Here is a 17,901-nt window from a genome sequence, read left to right as displayed (position 1 = left end):
TGAGGTCGAAGCAGCTTTATGAGAATATTGACATTTATAACTTATATGCATGAATATTTTTGCTGATGTTATAATAACGCCTGGCCAGGAGCCAAACTGGCCGTTAACTTTCAACATTGTGTAGATACCTATCTACGTACGCTACAGGTGAGTTATACTGCATGGTAATGCAAATATCGTGTTTCACATCAGGACAAATATTTACATATTAATTTTCACTATTCAACGTCCACATCAACAATTGCATTATTAGTTTTAATCATTAATATCTTTCTTATTCAAGGTTCAATTGAAGATTAAGCTCCAGATTAGTCCATCTCAAATACATTTTTACCAATTTCTTTGGTTTTGCCACAAATAAATATATTAATATTATTTATTTATCATATCCTGTACGTATTTTCAGCTTATTTCCGACCTAATCTGTGTCATATCTATAACATATATTTTGGTTTCCACGAAAAGTAGCGGAGGACTTTGCTGACAAGGTAATAAATCTAAAAACTTACGAGGAAAAACACTAGAAGAAATGGATCTAAATTTGGCCGGCATAAAATGATTTGTTTAAATAGTTTTGACTGTTTCGAATATTTCGTATATGTCCTAAGTGGGATAATATTATCCCTGGATGATTGTCTAAGAAAAATATAGGATGATCTGGTATTCGCTCGTAAAATTCTGCGGAGCCATTAAGATGATATGTCGTCCCTTTAACTCTGATATCGGTAAATCCCGATGTTCCCTGACAGAGGAAATAACAACCAATTAAAAAAGACCACCGATCCGATTACTTCCATTTCATTTAATTTGTAAAAGAGGCTTAATTCGGAATTAAAACAACTAACTATTAGTTATTCTATACACCATTAACCGGGTTTAAGTGGTGGATTATGGCCCGAATTCGGGGCCGCTTCGCTACGAGAGAGTAAATGTAGGGGTTTGTGACTGGGGATGCTCCGAAATAGATAGTAAACCTTTTAAATAAGTGAGGTGAAAAATTGCTATTTGTAGAGGAGTTTGGTCAGTATAGTGATGTATGCTACTTTGAATAGAGGTTAGACAGTTTTAAACACGCATAATGTAGGACATTAATAATGGTGTTAAGCTCTTAATGAGTTCATTTGTGGTTATCATGCAATGTTAAAAGCCAAATTTATAGTTTTTGTAATAAACGTAATTATTATTAATGAGATGGGACTTGTGATATGATCACCGGGGAGTAAAATCGATTGTTTAAGGATGGTAGAGAATGACGCATTGTTTAATAAGAATTCTTGGACTATTGTCATTATACGTGATTTCTTATACAAGGTTTGGAGTGGTGCTACCTCTGCTCGTTATCAAGTGTATCGAGCGGCTAAGTAATCCTAAAACCCATTTTATGCTAGTGATCAAATGATGCTCATGCTTACGCTCGAAGGAGCCCGGTGCCTATTTGTATGTATCAGAAAATGGTGCTGACTTTAGTGTGAACACACTGATTACACTTCAATGTATTAAATCTTCGGCTTGACTTGAGCGGACCGGGGTAAGGGCGGTAAGGGTTGCTATAATATGAAATGGTTTTTGGACTACTCACACTCGTTTATATACTAGCTAGCCACGCTTTCATTGGTTGACAACAAAACTGTGCGCAGTTGATCGGCACCGGCATTTTAGCAGTAGTTATACCTAATCGAGATCTGAATTCGGTTTTCCGAAATACCTCGATTGTTTCTAATGAAGGCTGCTTTCTTTAAAGAAATCCAATGCTATTCGCCCTTGAAAAATTTTACTTCTGATCACCGTATAAAGTGTGTTCAAGATAAGGATGCCCAGCATTGGTATCTCATAAACTGTGATAGATATAGACTTGGTTACATGGGAGAAAAGTTGCGTCCTCAGAGGACTTATTTGAGAGTGCAAACAAATTTACTTTTCTTTTGTTTTTCGATTATTTTGAAAAACCGAAATTTTTGAATTTGATTTTTATTTTTTCCCCGGTAAGGTAGAGCAAAACGTATGGAAGGCGAACAAATGAAATGCCTTTTTTCTCTATAAAAAACACGCTTTCATTCTTTAAAAGTCCCCTTTTGCAGCTAAAATTTACGCATTATTAAGCCCCTCAAACGGTATACTGATTAAAATCACAAGGGAAAATCTCGTTATCTGCTAGACTATATCATTTAATATCGTCGAGGACAGGGTGAGAACGAATGTGACGTTGAAAAATAAATCCGCAGCTTTAAAACTCAGAGTAAATATCAATTGTTTGAAAAGGAAAATGTTTTCCGATGTGTTCATAATTGTCAACAGTTATGGCCACCGCACAAATGCAGTGATTTGAACCTTAAGCCATCAAAACTTCTTTAGACAAACCCAAAATTAGATTTTGATATACGTCGATTACATTTTCATCATATGGGTCAATAATGACAGATATTTGCAGGATTTTAATATAATTTAAACAATAAACTATGAAATTCACTATGGAAGCAGAAGTGTTTGCAATTTCTAGATGTGCGGGTGATTAGGTGAGAAGATGGTATAAGAACATCAATTCATCATAAACTCACGCGTACAGAACAACATATACATATTGCATATACAATATTGTATGTATGTATAATATACCTAAATTTCCGTCCGTCGGGAATAATCAAAACTTTTTGCAGTTGTTTCCCAAACACACAACGCAAATTTAGGAGAATATTCTTTGAGTCAAAATTTAAAAAATGTTCCTATAAACATATGTCCGGAATAGCATCGTTTTCGAAATATCCTGTATTTCAGTTTGATTAATCGATTGATGATTTTCGGTTGAAGTTTAGACCATAAATAATCTTTTTCCCTATTAAAAAAAAATTAAGGCCGACAGAATGAAAATTTTCACCCTTTAGTCACAATATTATGATGTTACTTTTAAATATGTATATCAGAGTTCGGCCAGATATATAAGAAGGGTGCCTGCAACGTTAGTCTATCTGAATTTTACAAAAAACTAGTAACGTTCGGTAGGTTTTTAACTTTTATAAATTTTCGAATAGAGCAACTAAAAATACAACATTTCTGTCCCTTGATAAAGATTGAAATTTTTGCATGTCTGGATTTGTTTTCAAGATTAAAATTAAAATCCAAACTTCTGCACATCTCTAAATAAATTTAGTACGATGCAAAAAATGAAAATAAATGAGATTTACGCTTTAAAATCTACAAAAATGGTTTTAAGTGACTATCGCTAAGTAGCATACATAATCACTTTAGTTTAGTTGAACATGTTGATTTTCTTTTTAATTTTCTGAAATAATTTTTTTGATAAAAATAAAATTTTGTTTCACAATAGAAGTTTTGAAATATATCATATATAGGTCAAATCTATGTTTATTGCCAAAAATAAGTCAGCAAAATTTTAAAAAATTATAATTTTCACAGAAAATAAATCATTTTTTAAAGATTTACATAAAAGATTACAATAATCGTTGTCTCGCCCTAAATAATATTACCTAGGTGCATTAAATAATTTATATTTTTTTAAAGGCATTGTGCGATGTAAATTCTTTTTTTCGAAATGTTCAGTAAGAAATAAATGTTCAGTAAATTGTTATTTTTACCTTGATATTTATTTTTAGTCCACAATTGACGTACAAGCAATATCTTCTTTTTAATGAGTAAGTGTTTATTCGGATGAAATATTATTTATTGTTCGGTTTCGAATGTTCCAAGATAACCTTAAATCCTTTTAGTATTTTACCGCATTTGGAAATTTTACGATCGGTATTTTATTTGACTTCTGCGGCTATAACGAAACGATTTTGGATTAATTGCCCACTTCAAGTTCAAAATGCGGCAGTAAAAGTTAATAAAGTTCATCCCCCCGAGCGTTGTTATTCTTATCGTTCTTGTTACAAAAGGAGTATGTTTTCTCAAATTTACAACTAGAAGATTACTTTAAATTTACCGCACCAACCCTTGTCTTCCTATTCAAGGAATAGGCATTTTTTTGCCGTCGAGCGTGTCGTAAGTTGTTTACGTAGCGGTTTTTTCCTCTCGAATTAAATCAGTTGAAAGTTTCTAAAGAACCGAGCACAGCGTTTTTTCACTTTTTTGTTTTCTTGACAAGTGTTAAAATATTCTTGCGTTAGTGCGTCGAAGGGGGCATTTGCTTAAGAAATGAAGTTAAATTTATGTGGGATGTGCCGGTGACAGAACTTTTTCAAAGAAATTTTTGGATTAACCATTCCAAGTGGGAATAAATTTATACACTTGGAGCAGAACACTCTTTTCCCTCATATAAACCAAAAATAAATCATCATATTCATAACATTATTCTCCTCAGCCTTTTTGGTCTAGTCGGTTTTCAACCGCATGACTAAAAATCTTCCCAAATTCCGTAGAAATTTAGATTTATGCTAATATTGTAGTCATTTTTCAGTAAATCGTCATATCCATTATTGTATTTTCTACTTATAATGATATAGCTTTCCCTGCGAGGTATAATTCTATGATTCAGCCGCAATTAATTAATGTTATAATTTTTTTAATGGAACATCTTGTACATGATGATACAGTCAGCGGCAAAAGTGAGTACACACTTAAAAGTTGTACAATTTATCCCGTAGTAAAAAATTTTTAAAAAACCTTATTTAAAGTTATGAATACAGTAGAATGTTCGTTCTATTGTCTTCATAATTACCGTTTAAAAACATGTTTATATACAATTGGCAACAAGGTAGAGTTTGGGGAATCACAGAACTCCATAAAATACGATGCAAAAATGAGTACACAGTCTGTGTATTAGAGATCAATTAAAACTAAGTAGCATGCAGTGAAGAAGTAATTCGTACGACTTGTTAATTGTTTGGCTGTTAATACAATATCCAATAAGTAACAACATGACAAAACGTAATGAAAATCATAAAAGGACTGAAATATCAGAAGATTTACGCAAACTTATTACAACCTTGCGACAAGAGGGCAAGTCTTTTCGGGAAATTGGAAATATAGTGAAGAGACATTACAGAACTATAAAAAAAATTTGGGATAAGTATGAAGTTACGGGTAGTGTGCGCAATAAACCTCGTTCAGGACGTCCACGGAAATTAACACCTCTTGATATACGCGATATAACAAGGACGGTTAAAAAAAATCCTAAAATCAGTGCAGTGCAATTAGCCGCGGATATGTCAGAACAGAAGGGGACTTCTATAAATGTTAGTACTATTCGGTGAGCACTCAATTCGCAAGGTTTCCATGGTCGTATATCCCGTAAAAAGCCAGCTATTAGTGCTAAAAATCGAACCCTCAGAGTGGCCTTTGCAAAAAAATACTTATCAGAACCACTAGAATTTTGGAACACGATTCTTTTTACAGATGAAAGTAAATTTGAGATATTTGGTCAAAAAAAGAGATCAAAAATATGGCGAACGAAAAATTCTGAGCTGGATCCCAAAAATCTCTTGAGCACCGTTAAACACGGGGGTGGTTCCGTAATGGTTTGGGGTGCAATGGCAGCCTCTGGAGTGGGGCAGTTAGTTTTTATTGACAAAATAATGGATAAAACAATATATATGAATATCCTAAAAGCCAATTTACGGCCCAGTATTGTTAAATTAGATTTACAGGGGTCATGGGTATTTCAACAAGATAATGACCCCAAGCACACTGCTCATATGGTCAAGGAATGGTTGTTATACAACGTTCCAAAACAACTCCATACTCCACCCCAGTCACCAGATCTCAATCCAATTGAGAATCTGTGGGAAATATTGGACAGGAAAGTGCGTTCTAAACAAATTACAAGCGCAACTTCTCTCAAAACTGCACTACTTGAAGCATGGAATACAATTTTGCCTACTGTTACACAAAATTTAATTAATTCTATGCCCAAACGATTAAGAGCTATCATCAAGGCCAATGGTGGACCAACAAAGTATTAATTTTTATCGTTAATGTTAACAAAATGCATTGGAACACGCCGATTTGTAATATTGTGTACTGACTTTTGCCTCTATTTTAAAGCTCTGTTATAAGGCAATCATCTATAAATCGATTTGCAATTCATTTAGGTAATTACAATTATCACCATGTTTTTATGTAACCACATATGTACCTATATTTAATGTTTATAAAATCTTTTTCATTATTTAGTTTATCTTAAATATATTATTCTTTCAATTTCTATTGTGTGTACTCACTTTTGCCGCTGACTGTAGTCACTCTTATAATAAGCATTATGGGAACATTCGAAATGGCAAAAACTTTAGGGTCGATTAAATTAGGAAAAAGTTGAGCATTCTAATCCTTATTATGGATCGATCTTGAAAGGGGATCTATCTGTCATGCGCAGTTCCTGAAATTTCTTTAAAAACTTGAGTTTGTGACATAATTTATAATAAAGTTTAGAAAGGTCCATAGTACCAGTCTACTTAACCTAACTATTTACAGTCAAAAATCCTTCATCAGTAATTATTAGAAAAGCTTTAGCATTGTGCGTTAGAAATGGTGTTCTCAGTAAGTCTCTACATGGGGGTTTACTCGACTTCCCAAAGTCCGTAATCCTCAACTGCTAATACTGCAGTATTAGGGGTAATTTATTTCCATATACAGAGCTTTTCGAAAGAGGTAGCCAATCTATTATAACTTCAGATTCTTAGAGCATAAATAAATCTAAGGGTAGTGCATTGAAGAATGTGCACTACATTGCCATAGCCTACTTATGTAGAAACTCCTCACCTGTTTGCTTAAATCTACATGGGGATATTTTTTCTAAGCATAAGCCTTTTTTACCCCTCATACTTTTATGTAGCATGCCATTAACCCCTAGTAGTTCGTGAAATGGGAATTCCTTGTTCATTTAACACACTTTATATCTGTAGTATCTTTCTTCGTATTTGTAACCTTTTTCTAGCTATTAGTAAAAATATAATTTAAAAAAATCTGATTTTTACCCTAGTTTATCCATATTAGGAAACCAACATATATAATATGTGGAATTTAAATATATTCAAAAGAAAAAATCGTGCATCGATTTCTATGTTCTCCTAGAACTTAGAATTACTGAAACTTAGATAATATAGTAGATTCTACTTCAAAAAGGATCAACCCGTATATTCTAACAACGATTTTTAACATTTATTCATTTATGTTATCAAAAAGTAGTGCGTGTACGAAATTTTAACTTAATATCTTGAAAACTATTGGAGTTAAGACGAAAAAATGAAGAATGGAAATTGAATTTAAATACCCTGTATATCTCAAAGCTTCGAGAAATAAGAATCCAATTTGCTTCCTTAGATTTCTTAATGCTCAAAGATCTTATATTAACGGATTAGCCTCCTTCTTTGAAAAATCTTGTAAATTATTTTGTAAAATGTATAAAAAATACAATTCCATAGAAATGTTAAATAACAATCAGTCAAATGCTGTTCAAAATTGGAAAACTTGGAATTGGAAAACGTCTGCCCGCTTTGTTATTGGATACGAATATTACAGTTTTGCACAAAGAAGGATCTCAATTCAAAATACAGATGTAAATAATGTTTTACTTGTTGAAACACAATTTTCCGTTTGCTTGTAATAATTATTCAATTTCGGCCCGAATTGTTAATCTCAAATAACTTCGAATCAGTTCACTAACTAGAAAGACACAAATAGAGTTCACAGCGATGTTATGTCTTTATTCGCATAACTACGCGACCGTACTTTCTCTCGACATTAGAACATAAAGTCAAAACTGGATAAGAAAACTTGATACTAAACTTCGACGAAAGCTAAACTCTGACTACCGAATCCCACAAAACTACGACGGAAAACGGCTAAAACCACCAACTCAAACTCCAACTATAAGTTCAATTCGTCAGCAGAAATTAACAGAAATAGCTGGAACATTCTCTATAAAAGGGATCCTCCCAAGAGTTTGGTAGTTTTTAGACATTTTTTCAGAAATGGCTTTTTTGAATAAAAGACTTTTTAGTTGGCAGGAAATTTTTTGTACGAATTAAAGTATATCGTCGTCGGGCCAGTAATACCTCGAATGTAACCTATATGCTTATATTGAAGTTTTTGAATTTTAAACTTTAGGGGGACATTAGGCACATCCTACAATAAATACAATGTGACAGTTCTGCATAAATTGGAGTAAACGAGTGGTTTATAAAAGCTCCAATGTGACGAATCTAAAATAACTGGGACCGAAATAACTTCTATGTGCATTTACAACACATCGAAGTTATTGATAAAGCCCAAAATATCTCTAATGTATGTTTTTCATTCACATTGGAGAAATTTGCTCTGAGTTGCAAAGCACATTAGAGAAATTGTTTATTTCATAATTTCAATTTTTAATATCACGTTGTCTTTTGTTTAAAACGGGTGTTAATAAAATATAATTAACACCCATTTAGCTAAGTACGTATTTCTGACTACTAGCATAGTAAATATACTATTAATATGAAAAAACTACTGTTTACCTATTTAAATTGTGTTGGTTTATGCATTCAATGATGCGTTTTAGTTAATAAATGCGATAATGCGAGTAGCTAATAATCAGGAGGAAGTTAACCAAAATACTTTGAAAAATATTATTATATGATAAATACCCTCTGAAGATACTGAAATGCGCACAGTTAACGAAGATGTAGAAAAACTTCTGGTAGACACACATCTCCTAATAGAAGCCCCTGATGTAGATTTTGAAGAACAACATAATAATATGGATGAATATCGTGATTCGGATTTTAACCCTGCATTTTCAAGAACTATAACTGAAGAGGATAATTGTACCTTAAAAAAAAGCCGAAACATCGCGACAATCCGAAGTCTTAAAGGAAAAAGTTACGAAAGGTACAAAAGAAGCAAAAAGAAGAAAGTGACTAGAATTTCCGAGTTGCGAAACAAATAAAAAATAGATGCAGCCATAAGTTACTGAAATATGTAACCCCTAAATCATTTTTGTGCCATTCGATTTTCTGTAAGGATAGAAAAGAAGTGTTTAAAAAATTCTGAAGACTAGAAATTGGAGCGAAAAAAAGTTATTTAACTAATACCAATTGGAATAATCATCAAAGCAGAAAATGAAAGTAAAAAAACAGGTTAATTAGGCAACAAGGATCAAACACCGCTCACCTATCTCCCATCAATATTTTGGAATAATGACATTAATCATATAAAACAAATATCGTTCCATAGCGATTGAGAAAAGAAATTTCAAATTTTTTCACACATTTTAAATATTCACCTCTCATAAATTTTAGTTAATCGTTTATTTTCGTTTTTTTTGCTCATTTTTCCTAGGTTCTAAAAACGGTAACATATCATATTTATCATCGAAACATTAACAATGAAAGTGGAATAACCACTTATCGCAAAGAGCATTCAAAAGATGCGCACTCAGGGATAGTAAATGTCAAAAGTAATATAACAAAGACAGCGGAAAAAGTCCACCATTTTATCACACCTCATGTATGTACATACATTTTTTGGATGCTCGATTTTGTTATTAGAATGTGAACAACAAAGTATTAGGTTTGTTTCAACACAAAAGAAAACCAACTGCTGATCGCTTGAAACCGTCAAAAAGATGTGCAAGGAGTCCCGACCGGTGTACTGCGCATATTTTTTACTGTTTCTAACGGTCCGGCATCGGTTTTTCTCTGTGTCCGAACATGTCTGTCTGAAATACTGAAACGTAAAGAAATAAAACGGGGTGTAGTTCCTACCAATAAAAATGTGTCTTATATCGTTTTCTATATTGATAAATTTAATATAGATCTTCTGCATTGCCATAGAACTTCATTGGCATTCAGAACATAGGGATAGGAGTGCCTAGATTATTTTTGCACGAATAGAAAACGCTACAAGAATGGTTGGAATAAATAGAAACTTCATCGCATGTGTCCTTTCAGTTACGGCACTGTCATTGGTATTGGCGTGGGAGTCACTAGAGACTGTTCAACCCTTATGGTGGCACAGTACTTCAAAAGAAGGAGGGAATTTGTCGAAGTTTTTGTAGTTTCTGGAACTGGAATTGGCATGGCACTAATGTCAGTGTTGCTCAAAGTAATGGTTAGGTAAGTCGATTTTTAAAATTTCATAATAAATAATACTATTTTCTCCAGAAACTTGGAAGGAAGTTGAACTAAAGTTTTAACCTCATTTATTTTTCATGGTCTTCGTACCCAACTCGCATGCTTATCCGTTTAACTAAACACTTGGGCTCCGACTCAACTAGAAGCGATTTGTTTCTGTCGCAAATTTATGTGATGGCCGTGAAGGCGAATTAAATTTTGGGGTCGCCCTTTCCCTCCAAGCGTTGAGGACGTTTAAAATTTGAATATCTTCTATTTAAGGCTATATAAGGACATTTCGAAACGATTCGCATAGTCCCACTGTGACACTAAAGATTCCGTTTTTCGTAATAAATCATGATTTTAGCTCAATGGGTTGGAGACTGGGGCTGCAAGGAGTAACAGGGACGTTATCAATAACGTTTATCCTAGGGACATTCTACAGATCAGCATCTTTGTACCACCCGCAAAGACGCGCCATTCTACATATTAAAAATCAAAAAAGAAAAATTAGAGAAAAGAACCGGGCAGACGATAAACCCCCATTTTTTGATCTGACTGCATTGAAGAGCACAACGGTTAGGATTCTTTTATTTTCCACTGCCATCACTTCATTCGGGATAAATACTCCACTGTTTTATTTGGCCTATCAAGCAAAAGTGGAGGGTAAGTTGGTTCGTCCTAGATTTATATTGGTCGAAAATAGGTAAACTAAGTTTGAAATTTGCATTACCGACAAGTTGATGCTTCTAAAGTTCAGGAGCTTTCGAAACTTAACTGAAAAGCACTAAGACAACGCCTGAACTGAATATGAAATTAGGGATAGTATAGAGATACAGCTTTTGAACGTATACGTAAAAACAAAATGTTTATCTGGAAAATAAATTCGAAATTTTCATAAAGGTCTTGGGAATTGAATATGTGATTGAGGGTATTGGTTATAGGTTTCTTGCAATTTCCTTGTGTAAGGCGGTCATTTATGGTCAGCGGATCAAGAAATACACAAAAGCTCTTTCGTACTTTGAAAAACGTGTGTAAACGTAAAAATTTAAAGTTTTTCTCGCTAACCCTCAACGCCATAATTAGAAGTTATTAAAACGAATCCTAAAATAGTAATGAACATGTCATTTCTAAAATAATAGTCGAACAGTTTTTGTCATATTAAGTTTGTCCCTAAAATTAGATATAACAAATGACACTGAAAGAGAAAATGTTCGCTTTTTAGAGAACAGTCAAATGGAAACCATTTGCATTAGAACAAAATGACCTACACTTTTACATCTTCATTTATAGTAATTCATAGAGTAATATTTTCAAAATAAAAAAAAAACACTTGTAAATTTTGAATTTTTTTTAATACCATTACTGTTCATGACGCTTTAAATAGTTTAAAAAAAAACTGTTAATCCGATATTTTTTGCTTCCAGAAAATTTTTTTACATGCCAATGGATTGAAATATTCGTGGTATATCGTGATATTCGTTCGTGGTTAACCCTAAATTTGCTTACCGTCCTAGAACCATAACTAAAATCCCACAGAATAAAATACAATGGATAATAGGTACTATGGGTATACCTAAAGAAACTATGACTGCTGAAAACGCATCGTCCTATTTTCGACACCTATTATGACAGAAATATTTTTTTAATTTTTGCCTTAATTTTGTTTAATTGTTAAGAAATTCGTTTTTGTACAAGTTGCTTGTTTCTGAATGCTGCGGATATTCGTTTAGAACGCAGTAAGATATATTTCACAGTTGATAACGATAACAGAATTTTCTAACCGTTCCAGAATGATAAGTAAATCGCGTACTGTATGGGATTTCACTTATGGTACTAGGGCGGTAAGTAATTTAGAGTGAATTACGAATGTTTCAAATTTGAAGCAACAACAAAATAAACTTCAATATTTCAGTCAATTGTGTAAAAGTGTGTAAAAATTACCTGGATGCAAAAAAATATCATGCCAACAGTTATTTTTTTTATTTTATAATTATGTGGTCTCACGAAAAATATTAAAACATCACGAACGGTATAGGTTTTACGAGTGGTAAAATATCACTTTTAGTACCTAAACATTAAAAATTTTACTTTGCAACCTTATAAATATTAAAAGGGATACTTTACAATATTTTTTGTGTCATTAAAATATTTCTTTTTGTCAATCAGAGAAAAACATTTTTTCAATCACTGCTTTTGATAGATAAGTGGCAGTTAAAGTTTTTTATTGCTTAGACCATAAAAGTTTTACAAAGGACAAATGTAAAAAAATGTATTTTTTTGCATTTAGTTAAGTTCGGCCTAACTACAAGAAATCTACAATAATCAATTCAAAACAAATGTTAATAGATATCAATCGGAGAAAAATCATTATGTTTTTCCTCTGATTGGTAAAGCTACTTATTACTTTTAGGTTTAGATGACTGGATAGTACTAATACAAGTGTACCTGGGTCTTGCTTGCTCCTTGGGATGCATTATTTTCAGTACTCTGGTTCTTCATAAAACCTCAGAATGTCGAGTGGCCAGACAGTACCTGTGTCAATCAGCTGTCTTCATGTGTGGATTATCCGTTCTAGCATTTACTGTGGTCAACGACAACTATCATGCTTATGTAATGTTTGCTTGGATTTATGGTAAGAGTTATTTCTAATACTAAAACGTACAGAGAAAATTATAATTTAAGGTCTCAATAAATATATATACAGAATCGATTCATTTCTGAAATACAGGCCGTTGATGCTTAGAAAAAATATCTTTTTTACTATTAAAAAAAAAGACTTATACCGATTTCATTAAAAATGTTTTTCTTTTAATTACAATATAATGAGATAACTATTAAGAGTATTTGAGTTGATCCATAAATTACCCATGAGGTAGGTGTATCATAATTTTACACACAAATATTTAGTAATATCCAGTTGATTTTCTCAATGTTCATTATTAGTTCGAATAGAGTAACAAAAAATACCATTTCTCTATCATTTAATTTTTTTTCGTATCACATTTTGTTTTTGAGATCAAAATTAAAAAATATATATTCAAAATGACTACCACCAATTAAGATACACATGAATGCAATGTTTTTCAAAGGACCTTGTTTTTTAATAAGATCTTGTATTTTGGGAAACTGAAAATATTACTCGAACCTGGTACAAAAATAATAGTTTTTCTTGCAGAGCGTGCCTTTTCCTTGAAAATCATCGATAACAAATTCAACAAAACATAACTTTCATTAAAATATCTTCTGTCGCTTCGGGTCAGTCAACAAATATACTTGTTCAAAATTATGTTTCAACACCCTGTATTGCCTTAAGGAAGCATTTTTGAAATGTAGTTTTTTCAAGAATATATGATTGCCTATCGAAAAAATCGAAAACTGCATGTTATTTAGAAGCATCACTCAATTTTGTCCCTTCTATCCCAATTTCTAATTCGTTATAGAGGACTGAGCTGATCAAGTTTGCTTTGGCAACGTCGCTTGTTCTGTACTTGTTCGCTTTAAAGATGATCGATGACCGTGATTATGTTGGAGATTTATTTTTTGAAAGAGGATTAAGCCATAAAGGGCAACCCTTATCTGGTGTCGGAAAATGAAATTTTCTTTCTCCCTCTTTGTGGATGTCTATACACTTTTTTGCAGCGCGTATATTTTATTTAAATTCTGAGGGCTTCCTCAATATTGCACATCTGTTGTTGCCCCATATTTTATAAAATTCGGATATTCCTTATTCTTTAAGAAACCAAACAAATACTATTGTACAAGTCAAAAGCATTCATCTGCTTTTTGAACTTCTTTTCTTTTACCTTTTTTTGTAAATACTGCCTTATACGTAATTTGGAAGTGTAAAAGAAATAAACAAGTTGCTCCCAGCGTACAAAACATAGTACAATAGCTCGATTCTTGAAATCTCGAGTTAATGACGATTGTTATTTTAATGAGTTCATTTTTTATTTAGTTAATATTATTGACTAATTATTAAGACATAGAAACAAGATATGAGTCTTATTTAATAGGGATCGAAATTGTGTACCATTATCTGTAAAGTCCTCGAAAATTTGCGGAATCCCTATTTATGTCGTCAGTTCAATGAAATAAAACACTCGAACGGTCAAAACGGCACGTGTAATCGTCAAGCACTAGTTACATTAAATACAACCGATCAATGTCTTAATTTCACAAAATCTATCAGTCAACTGCCTTAGATATCATATCGTTCCAAAAGTACTAACCTTCTCCGTGGTGTTTACAATATCTCACTGTCATGGGATCAGCGCTCTAGGTCCTTGTTTATATTAACAGCATAAAGATTAAGTTACTCTGAGTGATGAATATCACTCTAAAGTGACGGTGACACCGCCAGCCGTCTCGCACAAATACTAACACAATTTGATTAATATTATACTCTAACATTTGTAATAAAACAATTAAAAATAAAACAATAGTAGATATGGATTCGAGATTTGAAGAATCGAGCTGCAGAGCTGCAGTTATTACAGCGTGTCTTGAAATTGGGCTGTTAATAGTGAAATGTGCATTTAAAGACAATACAAGTTTGCGTAATGAACTCTATGTAGGGTGCGTTTCTTAAGCTCAACCGTGGAGATTTCGATAACCATATGAGATACGAAGTCGGTTAAATTGAGACTAAGTTCAAAATTTGAAAAACTAGAAAAAAATCTAAATTTTGAAAGCAGGTTTTTGATTTTTCCTAGATTTATTCGACAAGATAATTCAAAATTATTGATACTTCATCATGGCAACTTTTCCTCTTCTACAACGTTACGATGTCATATTTTATGAACCGGAAGTTTTGATTTTCGGAAACTATTATCAAGTTTGTTATTTCTTATGGGTGCCTTCTTGAATACTCACATTTTTTAATTGAGTTTTTTCTAACGTGATATTGATATTGACAGATGAGTGCAGGTTCACTAATTCAAGTATATTTAATCGTCACAATGAACTCGTCTGATTCACTGAAAATCCTTACGAAAACTGTTAAGGTTCCTTCGATAAACGAAACCATAAAAACAACAATTTGGTTTACGAAAATAGACTGTAGTAATTTTCACTTATTTTAATAATGATTGTTGGTTTAAGTATGAAGCGGGAGTTTGCTTAGCTGGGTAGATTACGAACTACGTTTACAATCACACGTCTAGAATGAACACTGGTCAAAGAGAACAAAACTACTTCGCTCATCCCTTAAGTACTAAACCAAAGGAGCTCCAACCAGGGGCGCACCGCTACCAAGAGCCCTTACGGGCTATGGCCGTGCCCGATGTCATAAATCGCAGCCATCGGGTGAATACCTATACAAGTCGCTTTTATTGGAGTATTGCAGATCCGCCGAATTGCAGATCGCGACAATAGTCCAATTTAGAAAACTTTTTTTGACAAGTAGCGTATTTCCCAGCCATAAAGAGCCCTTCGACGTGGCCTGATGGGTATGGATATCTGGCACCCAGATGGAATCCTCCAAATAAGTGTCGATACACATGGGCGTAACTTAAGGGATGAAAGTACGAATAGATTAACTAAGCAAACTACACCAAAAAACAATAACCTAAAGTCCTTGACAAACACCAAAGACATCAGCCACAAACATGTTTCGGGGAAAATGTACTGGAAATTCTAATCTTAAACACCCTGTATACCCTGTCCCAGAGAAGCATACATTCTAATAAACTTTAAATTTTAATGTTTTCCCGTTTAAAAGACCAGTCAAAATAAATTTCACATTTTTATTGCCCCTTTTTCTCTTTTATAAGATGAAGTAATTAAATATCTAAGTTTTAACAATCGGCGAATTTTGTTTCCGATGCTGTTCTTGCTGAGTACATTCTTAGTCGCGACCCTCTGTTTCCAATGTAAATTGTTAACTGTAGTGAGTTTCTGACGAGCTATTAATTGAATGTGCGTGTCTTTTCACTTCAATTTCATGAATCCAACAACTTGATGACTTTTCTATTTATGCTAAGGCAATTGTAATATCTTAATCATAATCTAAGGAACTTGAAACCATTACGAAATATAAGGATGCAAATATTGTGACTATGATAAATTAAAAATTACTTAGTAGGTAGGTATGACATGACTGATAAGAAATGTGATTGAACAACCCCCGCTAAAGGTGTCGACGCCAATTCAAAGTGCGGCATCTTCGACGATGCCTTCAGCCGAGTCGATCGGTCCAAACCGATCCATACAATGTATGTCCTCCTTTGCCTAGCTGTTAGATTTCGTGAACAGTATGTTTTTCCTTTGATGTTTGTTCATTTAACAAACAATTGACAATTGATCCGACTTTTTATTTTGTTTGAATATTATACTTAACAGCAAATACTAAGTTAACCTGTTTTTCAGGTTTCTTTTTTGGAGGGTATTGCTACTCTTTAAAAATGTACACCTATGAACGTGTACGGGCCAGGCACTTTTCGAGGACGTGGGGATTTGTTCAATTTTCACAAGCTGTGCCCATAGCAATTGGTATTCCGCTATCAGGTAGTTTTTGATTTAGGTTGAGGATTAGTCTGCCAACTAAAGAACTACAATTTTTTTAGGCTACCTAAACGACAAATTCGGAAATCGTACAGGGTACTACTTTAGCTCTGTATGCACTTTGCTGGGAAGCCTGGCTCTGTTTCTCACAGATTTGCACAGGCACAGAATATCGCATAAGCACACCAGGGAAAATGGTACTCGTCACTTGTGCTTAAATGAATCTTGTCCACAAACTAGGAAATTGTCTTTTACGCAAGAACCTGAAAATGATCATGGTTTGGGTTCGGCTACCGCTGCCACTGCTTTTATACTGAGTGCAGACATGGTACAGAATCATTCTGGAGGAGTTACCGATAACTTAGTGATTTCTGCTGGAGATAAGGGCGAACTTACGTGCATATCTGAAGAAGGTTTGATCAATGAACAAAAAAAAGTTGTTTTTGATAATATAATATGGATATTCTAGGCATTGCTGACATGGATCTTCCAGATGATATTTTAGACGATTTAAGTTACATTGGAGACTGCATTACGTCCTGTAATAAAGTTGAAAACTACCTGATGCTTAGTGAATTTGAGAATAATCTCATAGCAGAGATGCCATCAGTGATTGACAAAAAAGGAAGAAGGTATGACATCAATTTTGTGACTTGCGCACCTTTTTATTTTTCATACTGAAAACATGTAGGTGGTCTCTTGCCGGATTCCTTCACAATCGTGAGATTGCAGCAAAACAAGAAGATGAGAATGTGGTTACAACCAATGAAAATTCCATTCCGAAATCTGTTAAGAAATCCTCTAAATGTGATTTATTGTCCAATAAAGTTGATTCTGTACTTGATGAATCTGCTGTATAGAAAAATAGAAATTAAAACAAATTTTTTATGTGATGCTTCCAACAATTTTTTTAACTTACAAGTTTACGATAAAAAGTGAGGTAGTATTACATTATTTTATTATACTGCCTACATGTTATACTTACTCCCAGAGTAGGTAATAATATATTGAATACCGAGGTAGAAAGCATTTCATTATTGGTAGGATTGAAGAGTTTACGAAAGCGCGCAGCGTCAGGATTAGCTATAAGCTTGAGACAGCAAGGAAAGCAATCTTTCTACTGTGGTATGTCTACAATTTTATTTACAACAATAATATGTAGTTTTATTTAATTTTGATATAAGGGGTCAATTATTCAATGCGAAACAACGCTTTAAATAACAATTTATTCAGTAGTCGTTAAAAAAAGTTTTTCCACTGCTAGCTGTAAAAGATTATTAGGTGAGTTAATTGATTGTAGAGTACGTTTTCTCGCTTTTTTCTCAAATGTTATTTTATCAATAGTTGTCAGGGA

General features: G+C 33.2%; 1 protein-coding gene across 1 annotated transcript in view; it reads left to right on the top strand.

Annotated features, from left to right (window-relative positions):
* Positions 1-17,452, top strand: part of LOC136416668 (monocarboxylate transporter 10-like) — a 37,977-nt gene extending 20,525 nt beyond the window's left edge. The window contains exons 6-12 of the mRNA XM_066401951.1: positions 9,882-10,046; positions 10,411-10,709; positions 12,457-12,678; positions 16,413-16,550; positions 16,610-16,960; positions 17,017-17,179; positions 17,239-17,452. Coding sequence (XP_066258048.1) covers positions 9,882-10,046; positions 10,411-10,709; positions 12,457-12,678; positions 16,413-16,550; positions 16,610-16,960; positions 17,017-17,179; positions 17,239-17,407 — 1,507 coding nt within the window. The 3' untranslated portion in view covers positions 17,408-17,452. The remainder of the gene's footprint in view (positions 1-9,881; positions 10,047-10,410; positions 10,710-12,456; positions 12,679-16,412; positions 16,551-16,609; positions 16,961-17,016; positions 17,180-17,238) is intronic.
* Positions 17,453-17,901: the final 449 nt, after the last annotated feature.

The sequence above is a fragment of the Euwallacea similis genome, chromosome 24, assembly GCF_039881205.1.
Source record: "Euwallacea similis isolate ESF13 chromosome 24, ESF131.1, whole genome shotgun sequence".
Taxonomy (NCBI): Eukaryota; Metazoa; Arthropoda; class Insecta; order Coleoptera; family Curculionidae; genus Euwallacea; species Euwallacea similis.
This window is presented reverse-complemented; position numbering and strand designations above follow the sequence as displayed.